The 17,500-nt window shown below is 38.2% G+C and overlaps 1 protein-coding gene across 1 annotated transcript in view; it reads right to left on the bottom strand.

The window, feature by feature from the left end:
- plxna1b (plexin A1b) overlaps positions 1-17,500 on the bottom strand; it is a 152,675-nt gene that overhangs the window by 74,243 nt on the left and 60,932 nt on the right. Inside the window, exons 4-8 of the mRNA XM_079882971.1 lie at positions 14,403-14,540; positions 7,744-7,844; positions 3,560-3,683; positions 2,335-2,488; positions 582-681 (exon numbers count right to left, since the gene is read on the bottom strand). Coding sequence (XP_079739097.1) covers positions 582-681; positions 2,335-2,488; positions 3,560-3,683; positions 7,744-7,844; positions 14,403-14,540 — 617 coding nt within the window. The remainder of the gene's footprint in view (positions 1-581; positions 682-2,334; positions 2,489-3,559; positions 3,684-7,743; positions 7,845-14,402; positions 14,541-17,500) is intronic.

Here is a 17,500-nt window from a genome sequence, read left to right as displayed (position 1 = left end):
TGTGTGTGTGTGTGTGTGTGTGTGTGTGTGTGTGTGTGTGTGTGTAAGGGAAGGTATTGTGTATCTGAGATGCTGTTACTCTGAGAGGTGTGTGTGTGTGTGTGTGTGTGTGTGTGTGTGTGTGTGTGTGTGTGTGTGTGTGTGTGTGTGTGTGTGTGTGTGTGTGTGACTGTGTGAGTGTGTGTGTGTGTGTGTGTGTGTGTGTGTGTGTGTGTGCTATATCTCTGGAGACAGCTTTGGCTCATCTGTCCTGCAATAAGACACTACACAGACCTCCCAAAAGAGTCTGAACCCATCTGGAACATCTTAGAAGCGCGCACCCACACATCCACACACACACACACACACACACACACACACACACACACACACACACGATCAGTGCAGTGTATTCATTGAGATGTTCAGCTGGGGGTCCCACTATCTGTAGGATTGTAACCACAGTCTGTTTTCAAGAGAATAACTGTCAATCAACACGCCACCGGTTGCCACGGCAACAGAAATATGACCCCACCCCCCCACCCCAGAGTGGGTAAAACGAGAAGAGCAGAGATAAAGAGCGAGAGGAGGAATGGACTCACGATCTGTGGATGCTGCAGTTGTAGAAGGTGAAATCCACACTGGCGAATTTCTGCCCCGTTTCCCTGGATTTCAAGTAGAGCTTCACCACATGAGTGTCTCCTTCAGAACGACAAATACAGAGGGAGACTCATCATGAAGGATCATATACGTTCAGTATTGTGTCACTGAATCAGCTGCTATCAAAACACTGCTGTGTACGGAGTGTTTCCACTGAAACCTTGAGTGGCTCGTTGCTTATATAGTTCCACAAATAATGAAGTGCATTGGGTATTAATATAGCATACAGGTTTGTGTGTATCTGCACTCATCTACATGCTGTACAACAGCTTCAAACGCAGCAAGATTTAGAGACAGAACTATCATGATAAACACTTGTGTTAAATCAAGTCTACATCCTTCTCTGAAAGTAAGTGCTTCACTGATGATTAAGAAACTACACCAGCGTTGGACATTCAGCATCACAGCATTGTGTCTCTGATGAGCAATGTTAGTGTTAGCATGTAATCATCACCATCTAACAAGATTCATTAGCTTAAAATACAATCTTTTTAGATTCATACTGTTAAAAACTGCTATGGTAGAATCAGCCTGACAACTGAAGTAAATGAATGCAATATTAGCTGTAATGCAGTGTTATTTTAGTATTATTAAGAAACTATTTCACTTATTTTTTGTTGTGATTTTACTTAAAAGTTTTAGACATTTAGTGTGTTTGTTGTCATTTTTTTATTTTATTTTTTATATGTCTATATAGATTAATTCACTTTTAATTTTAGTTATTTTAGTACATAAAGCTAACTAAATGAAAATGAGAAGAGCTGCTTTGGCAACTACAGCTGAAATAAAAAGTAATAAGTAAATAAGTTAAAGATTTTTTATATATTATATCATTCAGTTTTTTTATTTTATTTCAAGCAACAAATGTGTTTATGGTCCAATTCTCACTATATTAACTGTAAATTTTGCCTCAATAAACCCCTAATTACTTCTTATTAATAGTTATTAAGGTAGTTGTTAAGTTTAGGTATTGTAGGATTAAGGGATGTAGAATATGATAATGCAGAATAAGACATTAATTTGTGCTTTTAAATACTAATAAACAGCCACTATCCTAGTAATATGCATGATAATAAGCAACTAGTTAATAGTGAGAATTGGACCCAAAACTAAAGCATTAACAAATGATTCTTTTTATGGTTTTAGTTTTAGTTAACAGTAATAACCCTGCTCTAAACGACCCATGCACATCTTATTGTATTACGTTTTTCTAATTAACGAAAATTGTAATTAACATTCTATGATTGATTCAACTTGTTTTTTCCCCCAAAACATTCACTTTTGTGTTGATTCTCAGATCAAAATCTTAATTTTCATCAACAAAACGCCTACTTTCCAGAACCATTAATGCAAGCAGACATTACAAAATATCCATCAGTTTCAGTATTTTTCTTTAATGGAAACAGATCTGCTTCTCAATCCCCACAATAATCCCTCAAACTATAAAGGACAGATATAATGTGAATTAAAATGTAAGCCTATGATCTGAAAACAAAAGCACTGAGTGAATCTCTGGAAGATATGATATAATACCCATCATAAACATCAATCTAAAGCTTGGAGAGATGTTACTCTAAATCTTCAGGACTTTTAGATCTAAAGGCTACAGTTAGTGTCGGTTGACTGGAAGTGTATATCTAGCCCAGATTGAGTGTGTATGTGTGTGAGTGTGTGTGTGTGTGTGTGTGTACTGACTGTGTTGGCGTGTGATGGGGACGAGTTCTTTGGCTGTGGGAGAGAGGCAGTAGATCCGTGATCCGTGTATTGTTGCTTCGGTCTCCGTGTAATCCTCGAAGGAGCAATCCACTCCTGCGGAAAGATCCGGAACGTTTCGGGCCTCAAGGACCAGCTGGCAGATCAATGGAGAAAACAGACAAAGTGAAAAAGCTTGGCTCGCATTCCCATATTTCATTTGAAGGAGAGTTGTTTTTAGACTGCACTCTACACGACATCTGCTGCTCCATATCACTGCGTATCTGCTAACCCTCCTAATGAACATCTATGGAAAAGTGTCGGATATAACCAGTGTCATTACAAGTAACTTGAGTTACGTAATCAGATTACTTTTTCCAAGTAACTAGTAAAGGAACGTATTTTTCAATTTACAACAAAATATCGAAGCTGCTTTTTCAAATAAGTAGCTCCAGTTACTGTTTCACATTTATTTAGAGAAATAAAGTGAGGAGGCATTGTGTGTGTGTGTGTGTGTGTGTGTGTGTGTGTGTGTGTGTGTGTGTGTGAACATGATGGTTATTTTAGTTCTAGACTAAATGTGAACATCCATTTTCTCATCTCACTGCCACGAAAACATTCAGTATTCCTAAAAACAGTAAAATGCAATCTCAGAATTTAACACAAAACTTTAATAATTAACTATATTAAATGACACTAATATACTTTATGTATTTAATCTCACTTTATTAACCAATGTCTTTGCTGCTGACCTTCAATGATCTAATTCCACCGTACTAATAAGCAAAAATTACTTTAAATTAGATTTAGAAATAAGAGTGTTGAACTTCCTTCTCCTGTATCCTATTGTTCTTTAATCCAGAATAACAGCAGCTGAAAGGTTTGAGCGGCGCCCTCTACTGTACAGGAGTAAACATGCATTTCCTTCAGCCTGAGGCTTAATCACTTCACTTTTGGTGTGAAAGGGCCTTTACATTTGTCAGAAATTGCACTTTTTTTTGTTATAAATTTAAAAAACAACAACAAATCAAGCCCAGCCCAGGCGAGAAAAAGTAACGTAAAAGTAATGTAATGCATTACTTTTCATAAAAAGTCACTAAGTAATGCAATTAGTTACTTTTTTAGGGAGTAACGCAATATTGTAATGCATTACTTTTAAAAGTAACTTTTCCCAACACTGGATCTAAGTGGCTGTGCATGTAGCATCTACTCTCACACACACACACACCTGGACTTCGGCCATGGTGACGGAGATGTTGTTGGGCTGGACCATCAGCTCCACACACTGATCCGCTCGAGAAGCGAATCTCTGGGGTTCGTCTGCTCTCTCACAGCGATCACGGCGAGAACAGCTGAGGACAGAGAGAGAATAAACTCACATTAACACAACAGTTCCAGCCTTGAGCGGTTCAGGGTATCAACAAACTCTAATATAATCAACACTGAGAAGGTCTGAGCTCCACTGAAGGACTTCATATCGTCATTAAAGCTGGTTATGGGCAAAATATTTATTTTCTTCACAAGGATTTCAGAAACATTCTTCAATAAAGAGTTTTAAGCCATGAATCAAACCAACCAGCTTCCAGACGAATCATAAATAAAAATGTAATTTTTAGCAAATGAACTTGAGATAACGTGTACTTCACAGAAAGAAAAATATCCAATTTCTGACATCTTAATTATGAAGTATATCACGATTAATCACATCTAACATAAACTTTTGGTTTATATGTAAGGGATAATCCACGGCTAGCCATGCATTAAAGAATTTTAATGCACGACGTAGAGGCGAAGAACCACCCGACGCGAAGCGGAGGGTGGTTGCCTCTACGAAGTGCATTAAAATTCTTTAATGCATGGCTAGCCGTGGATTATCCCGCTTATACCTTGGTTATTTGCCAAGTTAAAAATAAGTTAAAGCTGTAACTGATGTTTACAGTGTAATTTTTTAACAGACGTGTAAAAATGACGGTTAATTCTTAAGTTTAGGCTCGTCAGTTCTTGCACTCCGTCCGCTTTAAATAAAGTAGAGCCATCGGATTGCTTTTATTTGAATGAATTCACATTTATTTAAATTCATTATTAAAAGAGAGAGACAGAGAACTGAAGGAGAAGGAACAGAGAGAGAGAGAGAGAGAGAGAGAGAGATGCGTGCACGAGTTAACGTTACATGTGTGCGTCGATCTCTTCTTTAAAGTCTAGCAGCTACAGTCCCCTCGTTGCTTAAGCCTACCTAAACGTTTTCATATGCGTCTCTCACTCTGCTTGCAAGTGTATCTGTGTTACTATGGTTACCAATGTAGCGGATTAATTTCGAACTGTAATCAAACTGACTGGAACTACCTGTGCATTAAACGGTTTTACTGCACACCTTCCAGCCAATCAGAATCGAGTATTTAAACAGCCCATGGTATAAAATATATGAATGTACACACACACACACACATTATATAAACACACAGGATGTGGCATATCAAGATGCTGATTAGACAGCATGATTATTGCACAGGTGTGCCTTAGGCTGGCCACAATAAAAGGCCACTCTAAAATGTGCAGTTTTACTGTATTGGGGGGGTCCGGGGGGTTCGAAAACTAGTCATTATCTGGTGTGACCACCATTTGCCTCACGCAGTGCAACACATCTCCTTCACATAGAGTTGATCAGGTCCACTCCTCTCCAATGGCTGTGCGAAGTTGCTGGATATTGGCAGGACCTGGAACACGCTGTCGTATACGCCGATCCAGAGCATCCCAAACATGCTCAATGGGTGACGTGTCCGGTGAGTATCGCTGGCCATGCAAGAACTGGGATGTTTTCAGCTTCCAGGAATTGTGTACAGATCCTTGCAACATGGGGCCGTGCATTATCATGCTGCAACATGAGGTGATGCTCGTGGATGAATGGCACAACAATGGGCCTCAGGATCTCGTCACGGTTTCTCTGTGCATTCAAAATGTCATCAATAAAATGCACCTGTGTTTGTTGTCCATAACATACGCCTGCCCATACCATAACCCCACCATGGGCCACTCGATCCACAACGTTGACATCAGTAAACCGCTCACCCACACGACGCCATACACACTGTCTGCCATCCGCCCTGTACAGTGAAAACTGGGATTCATCCGTGAAGAGAACACCTATGCATAGTGCCAGACGCCATCGAATGTGAGCATTTGCCCACTCAAGTCGGTTACGGCGATGAACTGCAGTCAGGTCGAGACCCCGATGAGGATGACGAGCATGTAGATGAGCTTCCCTGAGACGGTTCCTGACAGTTTGTGCAGAAATTCTTTGGTTATGCAAACCGATTGTTGCAGCATCTGTCCGGGTGGCTGGCCTCAGACGATCTCGGAGGTGAAGATGCTGGATGTGGAGGTCCTGGGCTGGTGTGGTTACACGTGGTCTGCGGTCGTGAGGCCGGTTGGATGTACTGCCAAATTCTCCGAAACGCCTCTGGAGACGGCTTATGGTAGAGAAATAAACATTCAATTCACGGGCAACAGCTCTGGTGGACATTCCTGCAGTCAGCATGCCAACTGCACGCTCCCTCAAAACTTGCGACATCTGTGGCATTGTGCTGTGTGATAAAACTGCACATTTTAGAGTGGCCTTTTATTGTGGCCAGCCTAAGGCACACCTGTGCAATAATCATGCTGTCTAATCCGCATCTTGATATGCCACACCTGCGAGGTGGATGGATTATCTCGGCAAAGGAGAAGTGCTCACTAACACAGATTTAGACAGATCTGTGAACAATATTTGAGAGAAATAGGCCTTTTGTGTACATAGAAAAAGTCTTAGATCATTGAGTTCAGCTCATGAAAAAAAGTGTTGCGTTTATAATTTTGTTCAGTGTATGCACATATATGTATATGGGTAGTGCCAACTAAATCTCTCTTCAGTGGGAATTTGAAAACAAAACAAAATGTATTAAAATTGTTGAAATCACATCAACTTTTACAGATGCAAATATCACTGTGACCTTCAGTGGTCGGCCATAAAGTTATTGTTAGAAAAACAATAGTGTCACTATGGAGAAAATAAATGTGATTTTTTACATCTGGAAGCTGACTTTTGCACTCCTTTGGCATTTAATGTGGATGTTACATAGGAAAACTATTTAAACTGCTTCTTTGTGGCTAAAATAGTGGTAAAAAGGACTGTTTGCTGCTAATGTTTGCCAGAAGGTTTGGCAGAGCATCATATTTTTACACAGACAGACTGAGGCTCATGTGTGTGTTCATACGCAGCGCTGAAATCATCTGCGCTGGAGCGAGACCTGAGCGCTCAGACATGAACACACACACACACTTCATGAATCCCTGAAGGGCAAATTCAGACATCTGAAGATAAAGCTGACATCTGAATCTTCAGGGATAATCACTGAATGTGACGGTTATTGTGGAAGAGAGAATGACGGGAGTTTGTTTTGGCTTTTAATTATTTTTTAACCACAGTTTGAGTTCATGGCTGAAATCCAGCTAATGTTTCTCTCGTGACTGAGATCAGAGGAGCGTCAAGGACCCGTTTATGTGAATCATAATGAATATTTCCACTTCAGCCTGAGGAAGAGTTTGATGAACTGATGTGCAAAGACACGCTAGATGGTGGTAAACCACACACACACACACACACACACACACACACACACACACACACACACACACACACACACACACACACACACACACACACACACACACACACACACACACACACACACACACACACACACACCAAGAACAGGTTCAGGATGACAAGTTAAATCCTTCAACCCTGTAAAGCCTGGAACATCAAATAATAGTCAGAAAAAATAAGTAAAATGAAATTCTGATGCTTGTAATGTAAATAACTGAGATCTTTATAAGATTATAGCAGATACTGACATAAAATGCATATAAATATCAATTTCATGATCAAATGCAATGCTATACAATGATGATTGAGAGACGAACAAATAAACCTTCCTCAAAAGACCGATGATCATATTTTAGACTCATGATTTTTCTAAAAAAAAAAAAAAAAAAACGATGGATAATCAATAAACTTCAGTCCAGTAAGTGTTTATCTAGAAATATTCAAAGTTATGATGTTTATCAGTACAGATTTCACAGCAAAAAGACACACGAATCACGAGCTGAAGGAGAACATTTGTACAATTATACTAGAAAACCTTTAACTCATGAACTATAAATCAGGAGAAAGAAGACATGTTGTAGGATGAGCAACAGGATTTTCAGAAAGTTTTGATCATGTTTTTCATGTATTAAATATGATACAGTAGGCTTTCTAGGGTTAAACAGTTCATTAATAGAGTTAAATGTTCAACTTATTTATGTCTGTCAAATGAGATGTAATGTGAAGTCGAGGAAAGGTGTTGATATGAAGGTGTTTGTGTGTTTGCTTACATGTTGTGAAGGACACACCAGCCGCAGTGAGGATCTCTGGAGCTCAGACACTCGAAGCAGCTCGTGTACTGAGAACAGCTCTCCACCGGCACACGCGTCACCTGCACAACACACACACACGTTAATCATATCACACACACAGAGCAAATAAGAGTATCACTGCTGTAAAGCAGCAAATCTGTGGTCAGAGCATGAGTCGCTTCAGGCTAAAGATGAGCGCTGGAGGGTGACAAATGTTTGCTGCTTTCTGCGTGTGTGTGTGTGTGTGTGTGCGTGTGTGTGCGCATATGGAAGGCACAGAATCAGCTTCTCACACGCTGCGCCATCTGACAGTTACCACGGAGATCAGCATTTGATTGACAGGAACCCTGAATCCCTCCTGCCAAAAACAGAATAATATCAGTGTGTGTGTGTGTGTGTGTGTGTGTGTGTGTGTGTGTGTGGGAGAAGGCAAATTAGTATAATTTGGTAGGAAGGAAGGAAGTTACTTGTGAAACCAAAACCAGGGAAGACAAAGTTATGTCGTTCTGGTCCATTAGTTCATGCCAAAGACTGTAAAAAATAGGTTCATGTGTGTAGAATGATAATAACGTTTTTTTAATAAAAGTTATTATATAAAAGATATCACAAGATAACTCTTAGATAACAGATTTTAACCTGGAAGTAGCACATGCTATATGTAGTTAATAACACTAAATGATGTATAATTACAAGAAACTAAACCAAACCAAACAATAACCTACATATAGATAATTAATATTAATCAGCAATTACTTGTGTAATGACACTGTAACAACATGTACCCAATTATTATGATATTAATAAATAATAAATAACTGAACTTATTAATCTTAAGGCAAATATGAACCCAGCAGCGTGCATGATGGAAAAGACCAGCCTATGAATCCACTTTAATCGCTCTCTCTCACACACACACACACACACACACACACACAGGTGTGAGTATCAGTTTACAAGGTGAGAAACAGTGATGGAGGGATGAAGACAAGCAGAGATGAAGAACAGATGGTGAGATAGTGAGGATGGCGAGGTCAGGTCTGTGTGTGTGTGTGTGTGTGTGTGTGTGTGTGTGTGTGTGTGTGTGTAAACGTTTAGGGTTCAGGGCACATCCGTTTCTCTGTAAAACCAGTTCACCATATGCAGCCTGTCAGCGTGTGTGTGTGCGTGTGCGCGTGTGTGCGTGTGTGTGTGTGTGTGTGTTTAAATATACAGTGTAAAATAAACAAAATGAATATGCATTAAAGACAACACTGTTCAACGTAAGCTTAACATTAATTTGTCATTTTAATACATGGTGAAAGTCATCATGTAACACACACACACACACACACACACACAGGCGAGCAGCCGTGAGCGGAGTTCATCTGATATTCAGCGTGTTAAACTGCAGCCTGCAGCAAAAACACACGCAAATGAATTCAAGATAAATGACACACACACACACATTACACCGGATGATAGTGTGTCAAAACACACACATTCAATCTCAGAGATGAGGAAAACTCAGCGCCTCAGGCTTCAAACGTCAATCAAATATGTGTGACACGATGATGACGCATGTGTGTGACACACACACACACACACACACACACATCTCTGTATCAACCTCTATACTGTATCTCAGATTCAACAGAAACTCAAAGCTATCAGCTGATGTGGGAGATGGTTGTGTTTTGACAAATGTTGACAGTCATAGTGTTGGACAACATTCCCAACATCTCAAATATAATATATATTTTGCAACAAACATTAACAATTACATGAAGGAATGAAGGAATCAGAATCAGTAAAATCAGAATGACAGTAAAAGAAAGTTAAATGTAAAAAAAGACAGAAATAAGAGAATTATCCAATGAAAACACAAACATGAGTTTAAGAAAGTTAAAGAACAAAAGGAAAGAAGAACATCACATACATACATACACACATACATACATACATACATACATACATACACACATACATACACACATACACACATACATACACACATACATACACACATACATACATACATACATACATACATACATACACACATACATACACACATACACACATACATACACACATACATACACACATACATACACACATACATACACACATACACACATACACACATACATACACACATACATACATACACACATACATACACACATACATACACACATACATACATACATACATACATACACACATACATACACACTTTCACACACTATTGTTCAAAAACTGTACGATTTTTTTTAAAGAAATGAATAGTTTTATTCAGCAAGTACGCATTGATCAAAAGTGACAGTAAAGGCATTTGCTCAATGTTATAGTATTAAAAAGATTTCTATTTCAAATAAATATTGTAAAATTTCTATTCGTCATAGAATCACGATTTTAAAATATACGTTTTCAACACTGATAAAATCATAAATGTTTCTTGATCATCAAATCCTCATATTAGAGTGATTTCTGAAGGATCATGTGACTGAAGACTGGAGTAATGATGCTGAACATTCAGCTTTGATCACAGGAATAAATTACACTTTAATGTATATTACAATAAAAAACAGCTTTAAATTGCAATTTCCTGTTTTTACTGTGTTTTTAATCAAATAAATTTTACATATACTTTAAAATTTAAATAAACTTTTTTTCAAAAATCTTACCGACCCTAAATTTTGAACAGTACATTATATTTTGCAATAAACATATTTTGCTTGTATACAAAATTACTATTATATTGTATCATCACTTTTGATTCAGCAGTGTAATTTGCAATGCTTCATGGGAGTAGTTTATTATCTAACTGGTCTATTGTTTTAAACTAACATCCAATGTGAAAGCTTTCTTTTTTCTGTTTAGCTTGACACAGCATGTCCATCCGGCACGTCATCACACTAGAGGAGAGAAACTTCCTCTCTTCCATTCCTGACAGAGGGTTTCAGTAAAAACACCTCAACCAAACAAGAGGCTTTTAATACAGACCCTACACACACAATCAATACTGAACCACACACACACACACTACTGAAGTTCTTAATTGCAGTAAGACTGGATGATTCACTCTGTGCTGATATGAGGGATTATGGGATTAACTTTGCTCCAGATGATCAATGATTTGATTAGACGGAACAAAAAGGTTAAGACTCTAAAACGCAGCGGCTTAAACACACACTCCTGTGTGTCCATGATAACCTCCATCACACATTCACACCATCACACTCCTCTTTATTAAACCTCATTCAACTTCAATCATCCATTATTCTACACTTGTAGCATTTATTTTATTCCCTGCAGTGCATTTATCATGTTAGTCGAGGTCTATTCTTACTGTGAATTACCTCTGATCTATGATTCATTAACCTCCACATTCCTGCAGATTTCACACTGCTGGTAGAATAGATTCGAATAATACAAAAATGATTTTCTTGCTTAGAATTTTTGTCATTTTTCTAGTATGTATATCTAAGTTCTAAAATCAAGACTCGTTTACTTGAGATGCAAAAGGATTTAAGATGTTAAGTCTTGTTTTCTGAAATAAATTATCAAAATTAAGTTGTTTAAATTGAGTTAAGTTTAAAACAAGAAAGAATATCTGCCAATGGGGTCAGAAAAAGAAACTTAATCCAACAGGAAAATAAGAAAATTAGCAGAAATGACTTTTGCAGAATATGTAAATGGGCTGTGATGGATGTGACATTATTCTTACTCTGGTTTGTGGGTTCGTTTAAATCCACTGATGAGATTGATACGGTAAAACCCACGCCATCGTTACTGTTCGTATCACTGTGATCAAGAGCTGAGATTCAGATATGATAATGAGCATTTGGTTTCTGACCAATCAGAGCAGAGCAGCTCTCAGAGAGGCGGAGCTTAGAGAGACTTCGATCGAAGTGTTTCAGACACTGAGATAAAAGAGCTGATGCTGCAGTGGAGATTATGAGGAAATTAAAGTGTTCTTGACCTGTGAATGCATGTAAACCTGTTGTAGGAGACGCCAAAACACAATTAGGAACCTTTAAAATAGCATAATTGGGCTGCTTTAAATTGCTGTCTGACTGAGGAGGGAGTTTTGACTTTGATTCCCGTTGGAGTGTCATCCAGATGTGTGTAATCTGGAGCTGTAAGAGCTGATGCTGGTTCACCCCGGGCCGAGCGAAGCGGACGGCGAGAGGAGACAGGCTATCAAACACTTTTTAATTAAGTGCTGGAGAACAAGGGGCCAATGCTAAATTACTCTGTCAGGGCTTTAAATGGAGCGTGTGCTTTTTCTGAGCAGCGCCTCAGACTCTCTGCCAGCCGTTTTCATTATCCTGAGAAGAAAAGTCAAGGAACAGGAAAAATAGAAACTGACAGAACACAAAGAGACGGAGGACTTCTTGCATTTTACGGGCGTATTCTACAGGAGACACCATTATTTCATCGCAAACGTTAAGAAATGTCACTGTATAGTCTTCAAACACTCACATTCATATCAAAATCATTAGAAAAAGTGAATTCTTCTTTTAAAACGGAGGTTTTAAACAGTTTTTTCCAGCTCAAACACTCTCTCCATCTGTCATTGGTCAGTCAAACAGAAAACCCCGCCCCAAACTCACGTGATTGGTTGAGTCAGAAGTTGACGTGCAAATGCTTGTGTGTTTATCTACATTTTTACGACGACATTAAACATGGTAGAGTAATAATCATTCACAGAATGGGAAACAAACACTGGAAGTTAAAGGGGTGGTTCAGGATTTTCAACATCGGACCTCATTTTCAAGTGAGCCTGGTTGTTATTCATCAGTGGAGACAGTTTTCAAAAAAATTCATCCAGTCCTTACTTTTGGATAGTTCGCCTATGCTAGGCTAGCGCGAGTCAACGGTGCACGTTAGCCTGCCATTAAAACAGTTTTACCCACTCCACAGTACACCAAAAGCAAATAAATGATAACGCCAGACTATCGATGTAAATGTCTGTTGAGAGAATAATGTTAGAAATCAAACTACCCTTTCATCACATTGTCAGCGGCAGGTTATACACTTGCGTGATTGTTATGTGGACCGGCTCTCTCGGTTTCCTAGGTAACCAAATATAACTCCGCCGCTGCTGTAGACTGCTTATAAATACAGGGAACAAATGATAACTAATGCAATGTGATGAAAGGGTAGTTTGATTTCTAACATTACTCTCTCAACAGACATTTACATCGATAGTCTGGCGTTATCATTTATTTGCTTTTGGTGTACTGTGGAGTGGGTAAAACTGTTTTAATGGCAGGCTAACGTGCACCGTTGACTCGCGCTAGCCTAGCATAGGCGAACTATCCAAAAGTAAGGACTGGATGAATTTTTTTGAAAACTGTCTCCACTGATGAATAACAACCAGGCTCACTTGAAAATGAGGTCCGATGTCGAAAATCCTGAACCACCCCTTTAAGAGCATGGCAACACATGAGTGTATTACATCGAAGCAGATTCAGTTTAAACGTCACACTTTACATAATATCATGAGTTTGTGATGATTATTATTGATGATGTGTCAGGCAGTGATGTTTTATCTGGATTCAGACGCGAAAGGAAGATCAATGGAGTCTCATGTGACGTACAGAGCAGATACACACACAGCTGCATTACAGGTGTGTGTGTGTGTGTGTGTGTGTGTGTGTGTGTGTGTGTGTGTGTGTGTGTGTGTGTGTGTGTGTGCGCGCGTGTACACTAAAACATCAATAATCAGATCTGATGACACTGTAATGTACATCATCTCATTGATCACTCACTGTATGTTCTACATGTGTGTAAGAGACTAAAATAACTCTACACTCCATAACACACACACGCATGACCGATAGATCAATGAGGAAGCCTGAAGCAAACTCCCACTCAGTGCAACAAAAAAAAAAATCATAAATAAGAAAAAGTTTCTCCATTTTGTATGTTATTGTGTTTGTTTCACATGTCAAATAAGATAAAGACCAAAAATCAATGCACCTCTTTATGGAAATAACATCACAACATTTATTTCCATCACAAGGTGCATCAATTCTTGGTCGAGATCTTGTATTGTCAATGCAAGAGTCCAGCGCTCTGTAAAGTCTCCTCCAGCACATCCAGAAGACTGTCAGTGAGTTTAAGCTCTGGGAAATGATTCTTCATGCTCCTCACAACCATTCCTTCACAATCTGAGTCTGATGAATGTTTATAATGTCAAACTGGAATATGGCCATGATGTGTCTTCCTACATGGTTGTTTAAGAAATGAAAAGCTACACACTCCATTAATTAGGGTAAGAAGAACTGTAGCCAAACATATAACATGCTAAACATAATAATCACTGCAATAATGATCCAGTCAGTGACTCTGAAGCATTTGTGTATTTAGGCCGTGGAGTGTACATGTCTGTCAGTGTGCAAGGACATGAAGATGAAACTATTGGCTGCATGATGAGCATCACGTTTGTAAAAGCTTTGTGCAGAACTGTCTTGTTGAGTTGGAATGAATGGATTATGCAGAACGAACACACAGCCTACTTGTGGGACTGTTAAGATCTCATGCATTTTGACATCAAATTCTCATTGCAACACGTTTTGAAAGTGATCCGGTCCAGGTGTTTCTTCATTGAAATCATCATTATGAAGTGTGTAAAGGCGCGTGCTCACCTGTTTGTCGGTGAGTGTGTAGATGAACTGGAGGTCGGGGCTGAACAGCATGTCCCGTAACACCGGACTGCCATCGCTCACCGGGACGCTCTCGTACACCAGCGCCGGTCGGGACGGGCTCACAGAATTAATCAGAATCTGACAAAACAAGAGCATCAACATCTCATTAATATCTCATAACACCAGCGCAATCCTCACACACACAGAGAATCACGACACCAGGCCAAACGCTTTCATCATGTGAAAACACAAACACCATTACAATAATGACATCAGACCGTCAGGACGAGCTAATCGCCGCGAATATAATCATCTCTGTGTCTCTCAGGAGAGAATCGGCGAGAGGATGAGAGCCGGGATCAAATCCCTCATTCAGCATCAATCTCTCCGTACCACTACAAGAGGATTACATACATTAGCCGCTAATTGAATCATACAATGAAGACAGACACAACTGCTACACCGACAGCAACGGCACATTTACACAGGCTTATCCTGCACCGATCACACACACACACTCACTGCACTCACAACACTGCTAACTTCAGTGAAGTCTTCGCTGTTCACAAAGGCCATCTGAAATCAATGCATTAAGTAATTAACCATTATGATTTATTCAAACTCCATGCAAACGAATCAAATATTAATGAGAATGAAAGAACATTTAGCAAAAACAAGAAATTGAAAGTGACAGGGCTCCTTTTAAAGGGATTTCTTTATGTAGAATAAATCTGAAGATATTTAACAGAACGTCCAGGATGCTCTTTTCCATACTATGAAAAATATCAGTCATTTATGCAATAAAGCACCAAAAATAACTGCATTAAAGCATCTCATTCAATACATGCATACATACATACACAAACAAATACAACAACCGTTCAACACACTTTACCATTCAAAATGTTTCATTAAAAAGTCATAAAAAAAAAATTTAACACTTTTATTCATCATGGATGCATTAAATTGATCAAAAGCGACATTTATAATGTTACAAAAGATTATATTTCAAACAAACGCTCTTCTTTTAGAACTTTCTATATATCAAAGAATTCTGAAAGATAAAATGTATCAGTTCTCACAAAAATATGAATAATGAACAGCACAACTGTATTCAGCACTGATAAATAATCATAAATGTTTCTTGAGCATCAAATCATCATATTAGAGTGATTTCTGAAGGATCATGTGACACTGAAGACTGGAGTAATGATGATAAATTCAGCTTTGATCACAGGAATACATTACACTTTACTATATATTCACATAGAAAACAGTTATTTTAGATTGCAATAATATTTCAATATTTTTGATCAAATAAATGCAGCATTGGTGATCATAAAGGACTAAAAAACTCTTCCCAACCCCAAGCTTTTGAACAGGAGTGTATATATGAAGAACAGAAGCAAATTTAAGTCATTATTCACTACGAATCTCCATTTGGGACGACAGTCATCCAGGTTTGGAAAGACACGAGGCTGAATGATGACAGACGTTTCACTCAGATACAGTGAGCTTATATGAGTGCATTACTGTAACGAGACCCAGTGGAAGTATATATTACTTATGTAAATATGATGAGGTGAGGGGAAGCGCGCTGTTCTTGCATGTTGAACACATTCATCACTTCTATTGCATCTCTGAGTGTGACGTGATCGCTTCAGAGGACCACACACACAGTTCATCTCAAACCACATCAAATCACTTACACACACACACACACTCAGCACACATCAATGAGCATTACACATATCAAACTGAGTTTTAGTGCCATTACAGACCCAATGCAAGGAAAATATTAAAATAAAGCCACCTGGGATCATGCTGCGACAATAACCTTAGAGAAAACAATGATTAATCCACAATAAATACAACAGAATCGAGCAAATTCAAAAGGAATGATTTGCGTAATATATCAAGGTTTTAATATTAGCAAAAAATAGTCAGGTAAGTTGAGATGTAATCAATATTTGAGTTTGGATACCCTTTATTTTAAGTGTAATTATTACAAAAATTAGTCATGTGGAATATATATATATATATATATATATATATATATATATATGTTACTATAGGGTTATAGTTTGGTTTAAGGTTTGTTGCTTGTGAATATGCATTATTTACTGTTATTCAGTAAGTTAAGAAACTACGTCACCTTAAAATAAAGTCTTAGTAGAGATTTCTTTAAAAACTAAAACTGGAGGCCTGTTAGTTGAGCTGCTGAGATGTCCAATCAATATTTGCACTTTGAGTGTTTATGCATCTGCAATATGTCCCAAAAATGCCCCTGGTGCACGTAAACGTTGAACTAAACATGAACTATGATTAATACATGCTGTAGATGTATTGCTGTTTGTTAGTTCATGCTCACTAATGTTAACAAATGCAACCTTATAGTAAAGTGTTACAAAAAAACAGATAACTACAATTAAAACATGCACTATTTTGAGAGTCCACTTTAGATATTCTACTGACTATAAGTAACTTTGCAACTCCATGTCAACTAACTCTCATTAGAGTATTAGTAGACTGTTAGGGTTCGGGTTAGTAGAATAAGTGGAGATGCACTTGCAAAGTTACTTATAGTCAGTAGAATGACAGTCGGGGAGCATCAAAATAAAGTGTTAGTCGACATTAAGCAGACCGTCTACTAATACTGTAATGAGAGTTAGTTGACATGTGACACTCCATATTTGTGGCAATAGCCAACAATACATTGTATGGGTCAAAATTATCGATTTTTCTTTTATGCCAAAAATCATTAGGATATTAAGTAAAGATCATGATCCATGAAGATATTTAGTAAATTTCCTACCATTAATATATAAAACATGTATTTCTGTGAGTGAATGCGGCACAATCGTGAACATAAATGAACAACTTTAAAGGCCATTTTCTCAATGTTTAGATTTTTTTGCACCCTCAGATTCCAGATTTACAATAGTTGTATCTCGGTCACATATTGTCCTATCCTAACAAACCATACATCAATGGAAAGCTTATTTATTCAGCTTTCAGATGATGTATAAATCTCAATTTCATAAAATGGACCCATGTGACTGGTTTTGTGGTCCAGGATCACATATAGTTGCAGATTT

This window comes from Squalius cephalus (genome assembly GCF_949319135.1).
Source record: "Squalius cephalus genome assembly, chromosome: 10".
NCBI lineage: Eukaryota > Metazoa > Chordata > Actinopteri > Cypriniformes > Leuciscidae > Squalius > Squalius cephalus.
The sequence above is the reverse complement of the archived record's forward strand: the minus strand, read 5'-3'. Positions and strand labels throughout refer to the sequence as shown.